At 32.8% G+C, this 19,664-nt stretch overlaps 2 protein-coding genes and 1 long non-coding RNA gene across 4 annotated transcripts; 2 read left to right on the forward strand and 1 right to left on the reverse strand.

Moving 5' to 3' along the window:
* Nucleotides 1-1,091: 1,091 nt before the first annotated feature.
* LOC135074201 (uncharacterized) lies at nucleotides 1,092-8,096 on the reverse strand. 2 transcript variants are annotated; one of them, XM_063968501.1, is made up of 8 exons: nucleotides 7,753-8,096; nucleotides 6,961-7,161; nucleotides 6,218-6,307; nucleotides 5,316-5,411; nucleotides 4,400-4,495; nucleotides 3,819-3,923; nucleotides 2,622-3,740; nucleotides 1,092-2,273 (listed from the first exon to the last, which is right to left on the reverse strand). In XM_063968501.1, the coding sequence occupies exons 1-8, from the start codon at nucleotides 7,802-7,804 to the stop codon at nucleotides 1,144-1,146; spliced, it is 2,889 nt and encodes a 962-aa protein (XP_063824571.1). In that variant the 5' UTR covers nucleotides 7,805-8,096; the 3' UTR covers nucleotides 1,092-1,143. The 2 variants fall into 2 exon arrangements, with proteins under 2 accessions (XP_063824571.1, XP_063824572.1); XM_063968502.1 differs by lacking the exon at nucleotides 1,092-2,273 and having other exon boundaries at nucleotides 2,491-3,740.
* Nucleotides 8,097-11,600: 3,504 nt separating this feature from the next.
* LOC135073918 (uncharacterized) lies at nucleotides 11,601-14,402 on the forward strand. Its single transcript, XR_010257726.1, has 6 exons — nucleotides 11,601-11,679; nucleotides 11,775-11,932; nucleotides 12,297-12,353; nucleotides 12,786-12,855; nucleotides 13,316-13,506; nucleotides 14,146-14,402. It is a non-coding gene; the product is annotated as an uncharacterized LOC135073918 (long non-coding RNA).
* A 3,605-nt stretch (nucleotides 14,403-18,007) lies between these two features.
* On the forward strand, nucleotides 18,008-19,279 carry LOC135073919 (protein spindle-F). The gene is made up of 2 exons (XM_063968170.1): nucleotides 18,008-18,797; nucleotides 18,915-19,279. Exons 1-2 carry the CDS (start codon nucleotides 18,053-18,055, stop codon nucleotides 19,271-19,273), a joined length of 1,104 nt encoding a protein of 367 aa, XP_063824240.1. The 5' UTR covers nucleotides 18,008-18,052; the 3' UTR covers nucleotides 19,274-19,279.
* Nucleotides 19,280-19,664: the final 385 nt, after the last annotated feature.

Here is a 19,664-nt window from a genome sequence, read left to right on the forward strand (position 1 = left end):
AAAAAAGAACTAAAATACAATTACAAGAAGAGTCAATTTTAATTTTTTTCGGAATCGTTTAACAGGCTAAGTTGCGGTTTGGAGCAGCTGGAAATAGCTTAGAATATTAATAAATAATGTAGTTATACCGACCTAGGTTGTTTCAAGTCACGATCTAGCAGGTCTTCGGAGAAAATTAGCACTTTATGTCTCGTTTCATACAAAAAAAACACAAATTATTTTTTTTAAGCTAAAGTATCAGGTTTAGAGAAAAATGTGATATGACATGTCGTGATGAGTGAGCAAAAGACTATCGATTGGCAATTTTTAAAATTCGATTTTCCGGAATAAATCCCTATGTCCACTTTAATGCCATTTCGATCCACCGTGTCGTCCGGGCGTGTGGAAGATGACAATTTTTAGCGCAATCGGGGCACTGTCCACTTTCATCCAGTCACGCTCCATTTTCATTCCAGATCCAGCTGATGTGCAATACGGTATCGCGGTAAAGTTCACGCGCAAACAAAGACGAAACAACAGATTTATGCACTTTCCATTAAAAGTCCGAACACCTTATTTTTTAAATAAAATTACTAAATCACATCAATTATTCATGATGAAGCGTTTGAATTGCGTGTGAGAAAAAGTAGCTTTCTGTCAGCTTTTATTGTAAGGCGCAGTTGCGCTCCATTTACGTTACAACTTCGTTTGAACTAACTGTCAAAATGACACCTGATTTTCGTACGTCGTTCAGTTGCGTTGCCGTTGAAAATTTTTAGCGAAATCGGGGCCCAACATTTTTTTATCCACATCGAGGAAGCTCTTGGTCTGTATAATACCTCTACTACTCCTTATTACTGTATAAATCATAGATAAGAATAAGTACTACGTATAGATAGCCGTCTCAAGGTTTTGATAGAAAGAGGCGCCATCTAGTTCTCAAGCTCCGTACTCGCTTCTGCTTGTAACACGGTGCTTTCGTCGTTCATGGTTCGTATCCAGGTATTATTCCAAATATTATTTTGAGGCGCAGTTTTATTTTGGTAGATTTCTTTCCAAAACAATGCAACAGTGCATTAATTTGGAAAAAAAAATCTACCAAAATAAAACTGCACATAACCAATTGCTAAACAAGGTAAAAGAAATAAAAAACAAATATGTAAATCATTTAAAACTTTTATTTTTACTTTTATGTGATACAAAATATCTGTGCGCTAACATTTTCATAGGACAATTTTCATCAAAAACTATATTTTTACCATTTAATATATTATTTATTTCTTTACACCAGTCATTTATCATCAAGGAAATTCCTTTACATATTATAAGTTCTTTAACTTTTTCTTTATGACTTTCGCATGTCACAAAATTTAATGTTACAAGAGAAGTGGTTACCAATTTTATATATTCGGATATTTGATCCGATTCACACTGTGTTGATAAAATTAACAATGTGATTTCTTCTATATGCAATAGGCATTCCAGCAAATGTTTATTGGGATAGTGAAGATTGCATTTTTCTGAATATTTTTTCATAGTTATAAATTTTGAATAGATTTCTTCACCATCCCCTTCTAAATCACTTTTACACATTTCACAATAACCAATATTTTTATAAATTGTTTTAATAACCCAACCACTACAATAAGCAGCTGCTGCGCATTTTTCGATGTTTAACGGATTTTGGCTTTTTATTAAATTATCAATGTTGGTTAGATCCATGTTTATGTGATCAAAATTTATTATTATATTTTTAGGTAAGGGCCTAACAATGTTTTCATAAAAAAGGTATTTGAGATTTTGTAAACAATAGCCATCATCACTTTCGCAATTAGCCCCAATTGATTTAGGCGACACCATATTATTTATTAAAAGCGCTTTATAAGAAGCCTCAAATGCCGGCACTGTAGGCATTATATTTCGATGCCCATGAGCCCTTATTGCACCAAAAAAATTTTCTAAAGGGTCTTGATTGAAATTGCGCAGCAGTAAAGATTTGAGCCCAATGGAATGTAATTTTTTTGTTATTTGCTGGAATGCTTCTATAGTTTTAATCCAACTTCTTAAAGATGGAACCACCCCTGAGCGTGCTCCACCAACAAATTGCATGGATTTTAATATTGGTAGACTTTTATACCACAACTTATGATGTGGTGACTTTGGCGAGACCGCAGATCGGTAAACTTTACCCTTTTCAATTCTGTTGTAACTACCGTTTACGGAATCGAACAAATTGTCGAAAAATAATAAAATTTCTGCAGTATCTTGAGCTTCTTTTGGGATTCTGCCAGTTCCTATAAACAAACACATTATATAGTTACATACAAGTATAAAATATATTTACATACTTGTTTTAAATAAAATTATTATAAGGTAGTCCAGATAGTGTCGTGCACCAAATTAATTTTAATTTATTAATTCGTTAATCAAATTAATTGTAGTCAAGTCCAATGTATTCAATGCATTTTTGTAAAATTAAATCCTTATGTTAAAGTCAGTTAAAAACGAATCTAGACATTATGAAATCATGGAATATTTCCAAGCAGATGACATGAAACTCTTGCAGTAGAAACTAAGTTATAAATTATAATATTCGTGACTATGATGACTGGCATAAAAGGCAAGTACAAATAAATGTTTACCTGCTGTAAATCCCATGGCAACGCTGACAGTTTTACTAAAAAGTTCCGTGCAGTATTTAACCTTCATTTTAGGTATTAAATTAGGAATTACATGGCGCGCGGTAAGTTTAGGAATTAAGCGCATGCCTTTATAGCTTGGGCCCTTTTTGTATAGAGCTTCTAAATGGGCCCATTTTGCCGTGCGCTTTTTCCCATTCAGAGTAAATTCCAAATTTTTTGTAATCAGATTTATTCTTATTCCTTTTAAAAGATGAGGGGGGTCGTATAGTGGGTAAATTTTGTGTTCGTTGATTTCAAAAAACCCCCCTTTAAATTCTTGATTCTGCCTTATATAATGACCTTTGGTGTCATTTATTAGTGAATTTATGGCAGCCATATTAGTGGATCCCTGGTCGCACGTTGTCGAAATGACTTTGAGTCCGGTTGCTAAAACGTTTTCAATTACTGTTTTTAATTGCCTTTTGAGCTTCTCCGTTTTTGTGGATCCAGTACAAAAGCTATAAGCGACAGGCTGCTTAAATTTTTTGAATACTCCTCTGACCATAAATACCAACACGTGATCAGCAAATTTTCTTTCGCGTTCGAATCCGTCGTCCTCAAAACCTTTTATTTTATCGGTATGTTTATCAAATGCAACATGGGCAGCAATGGCCATTTCGTCAAATATTATAGAGCAATATCTATGCTTACTAGGCATTTTTTCTACCCTTTTCTTTAAATTATTAAAGATAATATCATTTATCCCAGGCATTAAATATGTTTTCGTCATTAATTTGTTCAAGGTAGTTTTTTTCGGCAGAACACATATTTGGCTCAGCAAGCGATATGCCTTTGGACTAGGTTTATATAATGATAATGCCAATATCTTTTCATCTAATGTGAAACGATGTCCTTTGGGGTGTTTTGTAGATTGTCTTATTTGCATATCAAAAAATGTTTTTGCTGCTGGTGACAAGTCTTTTGTAACATATTGATAAGCTTTGGAACGGGTCAATTTCTTGGCTATTTGTAACTTTTGTATTAATCCCGCTTTTGCTTTTTTGCATCGTCTGAGTTCCGCTTGTGTTTTGGCGACTGCTTTATATAGATCTTGTTCAAATTGGTTCTTGAACATATGGCCTAAAATTAAGAAATGGTAAGAGTTAGTTTAATATAACCACATTATTATGTATAAAAAAAAAAAAATATTTTCCTTACTTCTAATAACACCACTGTGAGTCCTTGTGCTTGGCTGCTTGCTTGCTGCTTGCTGGTCATCCATTGTCATGGGCGGAGGCCTTTTAGAAGTTGGTTGTGGTGCACCTGAAAAGAAACACATTTTATAATTTACTTCATTCTGGTTCAAATGAGCATGGTATCTTGAAAGATAATAAGAACCTCTTCTTCTCTAATTAATTCTGGTGCTCAAATTCACAAAATTTCATACAAATAATCCGGCCAGATATTTGATTATGAGATTAGAGTTATGCAATAAAGATTTTGAATTTGAGTTTAACTAAGATTAAAACAAAGAGGCAAGATACGGCTTATGCGTCTCGTAAATGTCGAGTTCGAATGGCGTCCCAGGATGGCATTTTTGACAGGTAACAATCGGCCTTACCTACACATTACACGCACGGAGAGCCTTTTTGTAATGTTTTTACCCGACTGCGCCAGAAGTATGGTTATGTTTTTTTTAAATAAGCTCATACATGTGTCGTCTAAAATCATCCATAAGAGTTTATCCCGGCTCAGCGGCTGGGCATCAGTTTTCATTTATAAAATAAAACAAAACTTACTTCTAGTAACACCAGTGTAAATCATAGTGCTTGTGCTTGGCTGCTGGTCATCCATTGTCATGGGCTGAGGCCTTTTAGAAGTTGGTTGTGGTGCACCTGAAAAGAAATACATTTTATAATTTACTTCCTTCTGGTTCAAATGAGCATGGTATTTTGAAAGATTATAATAACCTCTTAAGACCTGATTCTGGTGCTCAAATTCACAAAATTTCATACAAATAAACCGGCCAGATATTGAGATTATGGGATTAGAATTACGCAATAAATATTTTTAATTTGAATTTGAGTTTTACCCAAGATTAAAACAAAGAGGTAAGATACGGCTTATGCTTCTTGTAAATGTGAAACTCGAATGGCGTCCCAGGATGCCATTTTTGACAGGTAACAATCGGTGTTTTAGATGACCTAAACTGAACTGGCCCACCAAACTCATTGACAGGGGGACGCCACCATCGTTCAACTTTATAGTTTCCTGCTGCTTTTACACTGCGCGGAAATTAGAAAAGTCAAGTTAATGTGAACACACACCAAACAGCGGGGTGGGGATGAAAATCATTTATTTTTCATCCCCACCTCACTGTTCGGTGTGTGTTCACATTGACTTGACTAATTTCCGCGTAGTGTAAAAGCATCATCCAGCATGGAAAAAGTCGGAACCAGCTATCCGGTATTGACGGTGGCGCCCCGCTGTCAATGTCACGGATAGGACAGTTAAGTATATTGGGTCTATACCTACGCATTACACGCACGGAGAGCCTTTTTGTAATGTTTTTACCCGACTACGCCAGAAGGAGGGTTATGTTTTTTTTTAAATAATAATAACTCATACATGTGTCGTCTAAAATGAGTTTATCACGACGCGCATCCTAGCCCGGCTGGGCATCAGTTTTCATTTATAAAATAAAACAAAACTTACTTCTAGTAACACCAGTGTAAGTCATAGTGCTCGTGCTTGGCTGCTGGTCATCCATTGTCATGGGCTGAGGCCTTTTAGAAGTTGGTTGTGGTGCACCTGAAAAGAAATAAATTTTATAATTTACTTCATTCTGGTTCAAATGAGCATGGTATTTTGAAAGATTATAATAACCTCTTAAGACCTGATTTTGTTGCTCAAATTCACAAAATTTCATACAAATAATCCGGCCAGATATTTGATTATGGCATTAGTTTTACATAAGATTAAAACAAGGGAAGATACACTTAAACGTCTCGTCACGCTCGAATGGCGTCCCAGGATAGCATTTTTGACAGGTAACAATCAATCTTACCCACACATTACACGCCTTTTTGTATTGTTTAAATATGAACAATTTAAGAACTAAAAAGAAAGACCACGGCATCACTTTTCATTTTAATACAATGAAAAAAAAACATGATGTCAGTGCCTTGTTTTCACGTCCACTGCTGGACAAAGCCCTCCTCCAAGGTCCAGCATAATTTTTTATATTATGCAATATAAAATTTCAGTGTCCTAGTTACAATAGGCTCAATCAATGCTGGGTTATTATTTATTCCGATTTTTGCCACTTGACATTTTGTCCATTGTTTCATTTTTGTTATAATCTTACCCCCTTACTAATAAAAAGTTACACAGTTGTTGAACACTGTTTTAAAATGATATTTCCATACTAAACGTCACTTTAAAAAACTGTTCAACGAGCGTGTAAGTTTTATTAGTAAGGGGGTTAATAATTAAAAGTTCTGTAAACTCTTATAACTGTTTATGAACTCATACTGATTTGTAAATAAACTATAGGTACAATACCATTTTAATGTTTTGCTGTTTTATAAAAGAGAACACTAATAATATTTACTTACTAGTATTAGGACCACAATAGATCTCTTTATATGTGGGTGGCTGCTGCTCACACACGTCCATAGGCTCTGCTGTGTAACTGGATGGGACATCTAAAAAATAAAGACAAATTTAATATTTCATCCGTCATAAGAATAAAAAATTGCTCGACTTGGAGATATGTAGAACAACATACATGGTGACATTGCAAGATGTTGCCTTAGTATATTAGGAATGTCAGGACTTAATTTATGCGAAAGAAGAAAACCACGCTCCAGTCTACAGTGGTTGCGGGTTCCAATCCTGCAAGGCCATAATTTTGGTACAAATGTCAATCCATAATTATTATGGCTTTTATACATTATAAACATAGTAGGAACTTATTTATGTTAGTAGTTAGTGTCACAAAATTTATGTACCCTATTTTTATAGGGAACTTAGGTAAATGTGTTAGGTACAACTAGTTTATTACAAAATTAACAACTAAGATTTTGGAAGAATGGTGTATAATGTAGGTAATGATAACCTGTGTCTTAGTTTAATTACAAGTAATTAATTAAAAATAATAATTACGGATGTATTTTTACACAAATTTACATGCCAGCTGCGCTGGTGAGATAAATTGCACATCTCTTTAACATAAGACCACTTTTAAATTTAGTACCACACTATCTCGGTGAATAAAATTTTAGAATGTGTGAAAAAAATATTACATAGGTAATAATTATTATTGTCCTATATGTATATGTATAACTAACTAAAATACCTGGAAGATGCAGTGTTGGAATTGCCAGTTTGCTCAATCTGTTTTTCGGGTAATGATATATTTTATTAAAATGAAGATGGCAAATTCTTCTGTTGGCAAATATATGTTTGTCATCCTCTCCATCAATACCAGCATTTTTCACCCATGTGCGAAACTTTTCCAACTCTTTCAATGGATTCGGAAAGCTATGAAGAATGGCACCTGCAAAATGAGATTTAAGTTAATGTCAAATTGTAATCTTTCTCAGTTATAGTTTGTTGTAACACCTGAAGCTTGGCGCAAATGGGCTATTGACCAAAGCCACCGGTGGCCATCAACATATTAAAATACAAGTTATTTTTAAATTGAATTTTCTTTTATTATGTCTCCGTAACAATTTGTGCACTCCATTAGTTTAGAGTATTATATTATTGAGTGGCATTGTAAACTAATAGTGGGTTAGGTAAGATTACAAATTGTAGTCTAACTGCGCCAGATTATAATCTGGCATGAGTTCACAATTTATTTTTTGATGGCATAAACATAAGGTGTTTTTTTTAATTTTATCATCACGGATTGCAATAAATTTATACTCTCACAAGTTTGAAGGTTGTTTGTTGTTAAGACTTTAGTTGTACTTTATTTAGATACCTATTCATTCTACATCATCAGATTAAGATGAGATTGAATAGTAGGTAGGTACAAGTTTTATTAAAGTAATAAATTTTTATGGCACTTGGCAGCTAAGTAAAGCATAAGGTTGGTTATTTGTAGGTAACCATTTATTACTGTTACAAGTATTTATTTACTAACCATTTTGAAGTGATGATTTGCATGAAGAAACACAGCAGATCTTCTGAGGCATGGTTGTGGTCACACAAGCACATAAACAAAAGTAAAAGTTCACTTTCTCAGAGTCACTATCTCAACACGACACGTAGGTATAACAGAGTCACTATCTCAGTCACTTTCTCAACACACACAAGACCTGAAGTTAGAACGGAGGAGCATTAGCTCGACTCAACGTTTTACTATCAAGGATCGCGAATGCAAAGAGAAAGAAATCCAATAAGAAAACGGAGCGCGCAACAGCAACGATCAAGTTTTCAAATTAGAATGTCAGATTTGACGTTCAAGTGGTTAACCGACATATTATGGAAGCGTTCACACGATTCAAGACTTTTTAAAACCAATTTTAATTTTTCTTGATTATAAAGTTTTAAGAGACTATAAAATATTTTATAGAGTTCTATTTCAATTAAATAACTTTTAATAATAAAACATTGTATAACAAATTAATATTTTTATAAACGTAAACGCATTTTAAGGTCAAAAAAGTACGGGGTCAGGCGGATAGATGGCGCTTGCGAGCCTCGATTTGATACGTACTAAGAAAGACGAACTAGCATGGTATAAATACAGATTGTATTTCACCTGATGGTAAGTGATGATCAGGCCGAAGGTGGAAACGAAGTTTTTATTTATTTATTTATTTATTGCACATAATGAATACACTGTATATTGTTAGGTACTAGGTACTAACATACAAATGCACACCCGGTTGGGCACAGCAATACAAAATAACAGTTATTAAATATTATTAACAATAATTAAATTTATAAATCTTAAAGTCTACCTACTTATAACTTTTATAATATATAATACAATTGCAATTAACTTAAAATATTATAATGTTAGACATTACAGTTAAAACAATATTTATTTATCAACTTAACATGAAATACTATGTTTTTCTTCCATGAATTCCTTAACATTATAAAAACTTTTACTTATTAGAAATGTCTTTAATTTATCTTTGAATATGTGATCTTTAGGTATATTTTTTACATTATCAGGCAGCTTGTTATAAAGGACATTGTCAGAAACCGCCTTAGATTCCTGGGCACAGCAGTAAAGTATCAAAATTAATCTCTTACTTTTTGAATACTTAAATATTAATTAGATTGTAACGGACACTTGAGGATTAGAAAATGAAATAATAAAAGTCTTTTATATGTATTCCATAATACTATGACGACATCCGGACATTTTAGGGCGTGGCCTGCTCCATATCCTATGAAGTTCCATAATTTGTGTCGATAAAATCTATGTAAAATCGGCACAAGGCAATGCCGTACTTCATTGTTAGGAATCCATGTAATAGTGATGTTGACTGCGGTCATCATAGACAATAAGATACCGATCTTGTAAATAAAATTAATCGTCCAAATTGCTACAGTATGACTAGATTTTAATAAAAAGTTAAAAATAGCCGTACTTCATTGTTAGGAATCCATGTAATAGTGATGTTGATTGCGGTCATCATAGACAATAAGATACCGATCTTGTAAATAAAATAAATCGTCCAAATTGCTACAGTATGACTAGATTTTAATTAAAAGTTAAAAATATATTGCACGATACTACAAGAAGCTATCTAATGTGTCTAACTGGTCGAAGGTCATGAATAAAATAAAAAGAATTGTGATCATAACACTGATATAGACAATGACAATAATATGGGATCATCTTTAATATATCTGTAACAGTTTCAAAATCCGATGAAAAATCCAATGCCGCTTAAAGTGAGAGAAATGTCTAAAGTTCTAATAGAATTGAAAGTTTTATTCGCTCAAAATGCTTATAACAATAATTGGTAATACATTTCAAATATTAAGTACTTACCTTTATAATGTATCGATAGAACCAAAATGATGTCCTCTCAGCTTGGAAAGGGAAAACCCAGGATTGGGGGAGCGCTCCAGGCAATTTTCAGAACATTTCATAGGTGGTAGTAAATAATATTTATTTTATTATTAAAATTGAATATTTTGATATTGATAAAACTGAATATATCTTTCGATTCAAATACCGAATATTTTTCAATTGATAATAATTATCGAGAATTGTTAATAATATTCAATTAAAAGTTGTTCAATCCCTAGTCATGCATAGACTAAGACGGTAACCATGGAGATAGTTAGTTTGGTAAGTCACGTGTTAAATGTCAAGAGTGGAAAGTAAACATAGGATTCATGTTATTTATTTACGTGCAAAATGTAAGTAAGTAAATCATAAAAGTGGAACGCCGAGCTGTTTCCAAAACCCGTCCAATATTATAATACAATTCGGCTGCGACAACTACAATACAGAACATCTCCCAAATCGATGTGCATAAAATAATATAATACAATACTAGTAAGTAAGAGGTTATGATAACAAAATTGCTATCAATAAGTTTATAGAATTGGTCCGCCAGGAATAATTGTTCTTACATAAAGATTTGTGTCATTTAGAACCTAGAAAGTATTTTTTCGGCACTGTTGATCTAACGGCGAACAATGTATGGAGAACGAACATTGTCCTTTGTATACAACGGTAGGCAGGACTATTTCTGAACATTTCTGAATTAGGAGTTGGAAGGAGAAGTTTGTGTTTTCGTCGGGGATTTTGATCTTGTTGAAATAGGTAAGTGTGCTTTCTGATAAACATTGCCGCTTCTAAAATGTATATGGATGGTAAAGTAAGTACTTTCTCACTAGTGAAATGAGATTTACAGCTGACTCTCTGCTTTATATTAACAATTATTCGTAAACATTTTTTTTGACTTATAAACAGGTCTTTAGCATCACAACTGTGACCCCACGAATCCTCAACCACGACGGAACTGGCTATCTTACCTCTAGCTGCCGGAACACAACAATACTGTTAACATTGTTGTTATGGCGACAGACTTAGATAAGATGGTGGTAGCTAGCCAAGCGGACTTAGAACAAGCCCTACCACCAACCAAACCGAACAGAAAAATCTGCTCCCACTGGGAATCGAACCCGGGACCTCTGCGTCTGAAGCAGGTGGTCTTACCATACCACTAGACCACAAATTAAGGTGGATAATCATGACTTTAAGCATTTTATGTTTGTTTGACCCATAAAGTTAATATTGAAGGAATATTAACTTTATGGTTTGACCATGATCCTTGCCCGCTCCATAGTTTGTAGTCAATTGTAGTCAATGACAGTGATTCTACTATGTTACTTTTTTTTACAAGTTTCACAGCTTTGAACTACAGCAACTATGATCACCTTGTATTCTTGTCAATTGCATTTTGACACATTCTCATCAAAACGGTTAAATATCAACAAAATTATATCTTTCACCTGTCAAAAAAGTAGATTCATTCATTATTTCCACAGATATTTCATTTGATTTCATATTTCATTCATTGATCGTATCGATCACGGGGTGGAAACGCCATAGTGTTTGACAGATGGTTAGTCAAATGTCATTTCTAGGAGCATCCACATAATCTCAGCAAACATAGCCTGTAGGATTGGGCCAATTAAAAAAAAAGAGAGCATCCTTTACGTCAACTGTCATTTTAATGACATTGACAGGACAGTATCCACTCATTCATTCGCTGATTTTGCTCGCTCATTCAATCAATCATTCATTCACTCAATTCTTTTCGAAATTCCGAGAAAAAAATCTTGATTCCGAAATATTCGGAAATAAAAGCAAACAAATAATGGTCATTTTACCGTATTTACATTGTTTACCGTATAAACAAGATGGTTTCTTATTATCACCAAATGCATCGTGACTGGTTGCTCATCCACCAAGTCCAAGGTTTTTTCTCTAGCACGTGATGAAGCATTGCAGGCTCTAAGGATACAGTACCTCCTGCGTGCAAATCCTTTATCAGGAACTATGACAAAGGAGCAACTTCGTCAAAGAAAGGCAAGTCATATTTTTAGGTTATTCAACAACCTTCCAAATTGCTATAAAATTTGCTGCAATTTCCCTAGGACTGAACTGACTGATTTTTGTTTCAGGTCTGCCAATCACATTTTGAGGATAAATAAATCTAAAACAATCTATTGGTTATGACAATGATGAATGGATGTCCTATTTTTTATTTATCCATGAAGAAAATAATAACATCTCGGCGACCATCCAAGCTGTTGCTGATCAGGTCATCCAGTAAGTTAAAGTAAGTATATACCTAGATTCAACCATAAAGTGTTTTGCAAGTACTAATTTAATTAGTCTATACGAATAAAGAAAGTTTAATTTTTTGATTTGACTAAAAAAGTAAACAATGTTCTTAATAAGTATTACTTTTATTTTAAGATCAATCTACTTAGTCAATAAAACTAAAATAGAAAGAGATATTTTACTACATTTCAATAAAACAAATTATCCTTATTCTATTTTTGTTTGGATTAGGCACCTTACATAAATTATATCATTGACACGGTAACTTACCACTAAAAATTGAAACATTAATTTTAACATTTAAGATTTCAATACAGGATGTTGCAATAGATGATTATTTATATTTTTTTTCTTTCTAGCTGCTAATAGAGATAACTTCAATTCAATGTTGTTGCCAGATAATGCTGTGAGTGAAGGTATGTTCAACTCAGTTGTAAATAATACCTAAGTACTTTTAAATTGATGAGTCACCTACAATATTCTTTGAACATAATTTATAATTTCAATACGTAATTTAAACTGATTTTTCGTGATAGTAATTTTTCTTTTGTAATGTTTTGTAAGCAATACCTATATTAATTCTGCAAAGAAAACTCTTTCTTGAGTTATTTCAATTATATTGTTTTGTATGATAATTAATTGTACATTAAGTTTTACAGGATTTTGCCAATATATTTATATTTAGTAGAGGTTGCAGTATTCTATCTTATAAAACTATCTTTTTAAATTAATTTTACATAGTTATAACACAGGTTATACCATCATACTTAATTAATTTTATAGGTTTATTTTATGCTAATTTTTTAATTTTGTAATAAATTTTAATTATGTTTTATTAAATATTTCAGAAACTATATCCTGCCATCTACATCAGAGCCACATCTGTCATTATGGATAATATTATTGCTGCGTCCTAAGGTATCATAATAATGTATTTAATTTATTTAAATTCCTACGGGAACGGGAGTAAGCGGGAATATACATTTGTATGAAAGAATCTAAACCGCGTAAGATAGATCAACGCACAGCGTAAACGGCTAAACCTAGGCACTTGAAATTTGGAAGGGACGTAGCTTAGGTACCGTAGAGATGCACTAAGAAAGGAATTCTGAAATTCCCACGTGAACGGGAATTAGCGGGAAAAAACATTTGTATGAAAAAATTTAAGTATTAAATACACGTAAGACACATGAAGAGGGTAAAACGAGATCCACGCGTACGAAGTCGCGGGCGGCCGCTAGTATTCTTCTAAAATTATTAATATTAAGTATTTCAGTTACATATTTTGATGCTTTTTTCAAAGTAGATAATTAATTTTAAGTAAGCGTTTATAATATGTTTAATACATGTATTATACTATTGTTATTAATTATTTCAGGTTCAGCTTGCAAATAAACCCATCAAGCAGAGGCGGTACACACAAACAAAAGGTGGACTCTTTGGTTTTTTTAAAACGGAGCCCGAAAGCGTATGAGCTATTGCGCCACATATTTATTTTGCCTAGTCAACGATCAAGAAAATGAAGGTATTGAGTGAAAAAACTGCCGCAATGATACAGCCCCAAATTTGGTAGGTTTGACAAACGCTCAATAATATCATTTAAATGTAAATTATGTACAGTCGAGTTCATAAATATAAGTGCAGTGCCAATTTAAAAAAATATTGTAAGCGTTTTAGCGATCATACAAATCTAAAACGAATTCAGACAAATGTAATCATAAGCTGTTCATAAATATGTTGCGGTAACGCAGTATTGACTACGCTACTGCTCTATAATCTGTTGATAATGCGCATGTGCATATACCTTAAGTTGTAAAGGCATTAAAGGTTTATTTTCGTGCGCCATAATGACTGTGATTTCATGGATAAGTCCACGCATGCTGTTTTTGATAATATTAAATTATGAAATAAATAAAAAAAAATCTGCTCTTTACGTAAATCGATTAACTTACTAATAATTCTGAGTCGCTCATAAAAAATGGCAACACCTTAAAGAGTCACCCAGTATGTAGTAGTATTATCCTTAATAATATTGTAAATGTTACACCAAATTGAATCTGGTTTAATATGAAAGGAATAAGCGTCGACAAACATCACGTGCGGGTACAAGTCGCCAATTTGAGTTCTTTTTCTATTATTATAAACCGCTTATTCAGTCTGTTATTATTTGTAATAAGAATCATAATAATGTAATTCAAATTGTTTCAGATTCCGGCCCAGTGTATAGTTTTTTTAACTAAAGTTTTTTGTTATTTTTGCCTCAAGAATGTACTTATTGTGAATTTCTTTGTTAATGGCTGTATAGTTTTACTTGAGTCAAAGAAAATCGTAGTTGATGTATAAAAAAATAATTTATAAATCTATTAGGGTACATTTTACTGTCGTCTTTTTTTTCTTAGAAACTTGCAGTAGATTATTCACTTTTTTGGAAACTGATAATTACTTGTTAATACCATAATTTATTATGGAAATTTGTACTGTTAAGTAGGTAATTTTTTTTCATTACCTTATAGTAGATAATGTCTTTTGTTGATGGCTGTATAGTTTTACGCAAGTTAAAGAAAATCGTAGTATATTTTTTTCTACACAAATTTTAGTTATAAGATGACATATATGATTGTTTGTTTGTTTGTATTGAAGAGGCTCCGAAACTAAGTACTGGACCAATTTGAAAAATTATTTCACAATTAGAATCCTTTATTTTCCCTAATGAAGATAGGCTATAACCGGATTTTTACAGGCGGTACGAAGTTCGCCGGGTCAGCTAGTTTCTTATAAACATGCAAATACGGTAAAAATGATACATTTTGTTAATGGCTGTCTAGTGTTACGCAATTACAGGTAATCATCATTTTTATTGTAAACAGAATTAGGTACCATTTATTTATAACTAGCTTTTGCCCGCGGCTTCACCCGCGTGAAATTTAGTGCCACAGATTGGCATAAATTATACCCTATATGTTAATCTAGATTACAAATAATAATACTGTAAAGGTTCAACCAAATCCGTTCAGTAGTTTTTGCGTGAAAGAGTAACAAACATCTACACAAACTTTCACCTTTATAATATTAGTAGGATTTATAGTCGGCGACAATAGAAATGTTCGCTCGCTTGAAATTTTGTAAACAATTATTGCAAAAAGTTAATATTAATTTATATTATTCTGTTCTGTTGGCTTCAATGGTGGGTACCTATTTATTTCAATAAGTTAAACTCTAGGTAAAATTGACATTTAGTATGGAAATGTAATTTTAAACCAGTGTTCATCCCTTTCATAGAGGAGGTTTAATTCTCTAAGGTTCATTCCGGGCTTAATTTTTTTTGTATAATGGGTTTTAGGACTGAAATTGACTCAAACAGAGATAAAATAACTAAGAGTCTTTAACATTTACTTACTTGGCAATTAAAGATAGATTTACTCAAATCCTACTTCGTACTATGTAATATTATAAATGCGAAAGTTTGTATGGACGTCTGGAATCTGAATGTTAACAGGTTTGTTACTTTTTCACGCAAAAACTACTGAACGGATTTTGATGAAACTGCAGTATTATACTTTATAACCTAGAATATCTTTGAATGCAGTTCCCTTTCTTTACAAAAATAAAGGAATGTTTCCTTTGAGTAAAATTTTCTATCTACAGTATTAAGAGTACTTTCCCTACAGGTGGCATTACAAAGTTCCACCCTGTATAATTTATGACGATCTTTGACAAACTAAATTTCACGCGTGTGAAGCCGCGGGCAGCAGCTAGTTACTAAATATTATGTTCATAAATAGTTCAGTCTCAATGTTATTGATGAAAATAAAGCCCAACTAGACTTTATTTTCTACTAGCTTTCCGCCCGCGGCTTCGCCCGCGTGGTATTTTGTCTGTCACAGAAAAACTTTATCGCGCGCGTCCCTGTTTCAAAAACCGGGATAAAAACTATCCTATGTTCTTTCCCGGGACTCAAACTATCTCTATGCCAAATTTCATCAAAATCGGTTGCGAGGTTTAAGCGGGAAAGCGTAACAGACAGACAGACAGACAGAGTTACTTTCGCATTTATAATATTAGTTGGGATTGGCGCGGTAGGTTTTCTTTTATTTTTCTTAAAAACCTACAGTTGATGATTCTGTGAATTAATGACTGTATAGTTTTACTTACTAATAGTATTTCATAGTTTTCTAAGTTTATGGTGCTTACTTATAATTATCGAGTTCAGCGGATGATTTTTTATTCCATTATTATTTTGTAATTTTCCTTACGGAATAAGAAATCATCCGCTTGGTATATTATCTTCGAACGCACAGTGTGTTATGGGACTGTATAAACGGACATTCTCATTGATTTGATGAAACGTATAGAGCTCAGTTATACAAACATGATAGTAAAACTCCCGTTTGAAAATTCCACGTAGTTTTCGCGGTACAAAAATTCAAAGTTACCTATTTTTTTACTTCAAAATTATGCAAAAATATTCTCACTCGTTAACTAATAACATTTAATTCAGAATTGTTACAATACTTCATAGAGATCTTAAAACTACACGTAATAAGCGTATTAAGTGCTTCGTAAACGCATTCAGTTAATTAGGAAAAATGATTTTAGTGATTTTTGTTTTTATTTTTTTTCTCAATTATATCTTAATATATGCAAACATTTTTAAGTGCAAGATATAGTCTGATATTTAGTCTAATTGCATAAAAAAAATCAACTTTAAATTCCGTGATATATTTGAGGAAAATCAAATTGAAAATATGCGCAATATAGAATTGTAAATTTCCCATCACTTTTTAATAGCAATATTTCTTTTGGATGTTTAAATATCATCAGCTCGATTGTACCAAATTATTGTATTGACATTCGATTTACATAGGTTTCAAATCGATGAGAAAATTATTAAAGGTAGGATAAATTTCGACTTCCTAGATTAGTTTACATACTTTTTTAGTTAGTTACTTACATACAACTTAAGTTAATATAAGAGTGTTAAAAAAGAAAAATAACTCGACTTGAGAACCTCCTCCTTTTTTTGAAGTCGGTTAAAAACAATGTGAATGTGACTTTTTAGAACCTTCAACACTATGCACATAACAGGCGGGATTTGAAACTTTTTAGACATGAATTATTCCTTCCAAAATTGTCGACCCTAGACTCGTAAAAATTTTATTAAGACGTTTTATGTTTTTTCTCAAATACATCACGGAGTTTAAAGCTGATTTTATTAATACAATTAGATTAAATATCAGACTATATCTTGCAATTCAAAATGTTTGCATATATTAAGGTATAATTGAGAAAAAAAATAAAAACAAAAATCACTAAAATCATTTTTCCTAATTAACTGAATGCGTTTACGAAGCACTTAATACGCTTATTACGTGTAGTTTTAAGAGCTCTATGAAGTATTGTAACAATTCTGAATTAAATGTTATTAGTTAACGAGTGAGAATATTTTTGCATAATTTTGAAGTAAAAAAATAGGTAACTTTGAATTTTTATAACGCGAAAACTACGTGGAATTTTCAAACGGGAGTTTTACTATCATGTTTGTATAACTGAGCTCTATACGTTTCATCAAATCAATGAGAATGTCCGTTTATACAGTCCCATAACACACTGTGGAACGTGTAGATAATTCTAAGATGTACTTCATGTTCAGACTCAAGTGCTCAAAAGATAGGACCACCTTTGTAATTTTGTCGATAGTTGTATGCATTAGTTTTTAAGTTGTATTTTTATGAAATAAATTTTTTAATAAAACTTATGTATTTGGTTTTTTATTTCTATAAATAATTTGAAATAATAATGTACCCGTACCGTTATTGGTGCGGTAACGTTACTCGTTATAAAATATATTAAAGCGATACTGCAACGTCGCTAAGGCAGTCGTTATTAAAAAGTTACGATCTTTTTTTTTTTTTAGCGCTACCCAATGGAAGTCCATAGATGCCGGAACTTTTACTATGAATGGACCAATCATAGGGCCGTTTCCTATCTGTCCCTGTCTCATCTGTGGTATCGATAATCCATATCTGTGGTATCGATAGCGAAGGAAAAATCTTTAATTTTGCTCAATTTTGCTATTAGATTTAAGTTTCTTTGTTTCTCTAAATCATAAAAACAAATGGATTCGTCATCAATTGTAAGTTTCAATAATGATTCTACATTTCAATCAACACTAAAAGGCGATTATAATAATGTTAGTGTTCACGAATTGGCATTACACGCAATGAGAGATCGATGTTTACTGCTACAACGGAGAATCAATGCTCTAGAAAGTGATAACATGCGTTTAAAACTAGACATTACTAAAGCTAATGAAAATACCCCATACATCCCTCTACCTGAAGATGAAAAGTTTCAGCTGCAACAAAAAATCGCTGAATTAAATAAACAGAAATCCCAGCTCTTACATCATGTTTTTATGGTTTCTTGTGAAAATAAGAATCTTTGGAATAAAATATCGGCTATCAAAGGGCCAGAAAAAGCTACTAAAGAATATACTAAGCAACCACTTGCACGGGCTAACACCTATGTGCACAGTACACCAAAAACAAGTGCAAACTATCAAGAAAAATATTCCGAATCTAGCTTAGAAGAGATATCACTCAAGTTAATAAATAGCTACATCCAAGAGAAGTCACAATTAGTGGAACAATATGAGCAAATGGCACAACTTCAAGATGCTGATGATGAGAATTTTCTGAATGTCGAATCTATAGGCTTTGCATATATGGAAGACCCAGCTATGGACTCCCTAAAGGAGATTCATTTACATACTGAGAAACTGCAAAATCTTAAAAAAGAACTTGCTCAACAAGAGCAAGACCTAAAAGTTGTGATAACAAGAATAGAAACTGTATTAAAAGGTATTTCACTATTCTGATTGTGTTTTTGATTACTAATGCCAAAACTGCTATCCTTGCATAATCATGTTGGGATGTTATTATGCGTTTTTTTACTAATGGCATCTTTCTTGTTTACAGAAGGCTACAAATGTCCAACTTGTATTGCAAACAATACTAAAATTATTACATCTGAACACAAGGAAATTGAAACAAGTGATAGTTTAGCAAATTGGGCTACGCCAGTGGAATCCAGCAACTACAATAACTTCAGTGACCTGAACACATCGGCTTATAAAAAAAATATAGATAAAAATGACAGTGAAAGTAGAGCATGTCCTAATAAAGTATGTCCAATGTGTGGACAAAATTTTCAGGAAGATGTAGCTTTTACAGAATTCCAATCGCATGTTGAAAATCATTTTATTGGAGAAAGTGAAGCAGATTCTGTTATAGACAACTTTGAAAACGTTCCATATTCTTTTGATCCTGTGATATAATATTCCTATTAACCTTCAAGCGGGCGCGCGGTCTTTTGTAACGGCAGCGGTCGCGCGTAAACGAAAAGACCTATGGGGTCTAGTAAATAAATAAAGCACTTATTTTCCAATAATCATTTATTATTATTCGGCATGTGACGATGCACAGCATCTGGTGAGAGATGCGTCCACTTCCGGTGTAGTTTTTAACCATTTTATACCTTAAATGACGTCATTTCCGCAATTATTTAATAGGAATTGATTTGACTTACTTCCGTTTGCCGCCATTTTAGTCACCTGGGGGCGAGCTTGCTCGGAGTTCTTCATAGCGTCTTTAACTTCCAAACTAGCAACATCGTAAGCAGAAACTCTGCTCAGATTTTTACTGAAATAATTTATTTCTCAACGTTCT

This window comes from Ostrinia nubilalis, chromosome 8 (assembly GCF_963855985.1).
Source record: "Ostrinia nubilalis chromosome 8, ilOstNubi1.1, whole genome shotgun sequence".
Lineage (NCBI taxonomy): Eukaryota > Metazoa > Arthropoda > Insecta > Lepidoptera > Crambidae > Ostrinia > Ostrinia nubilalis.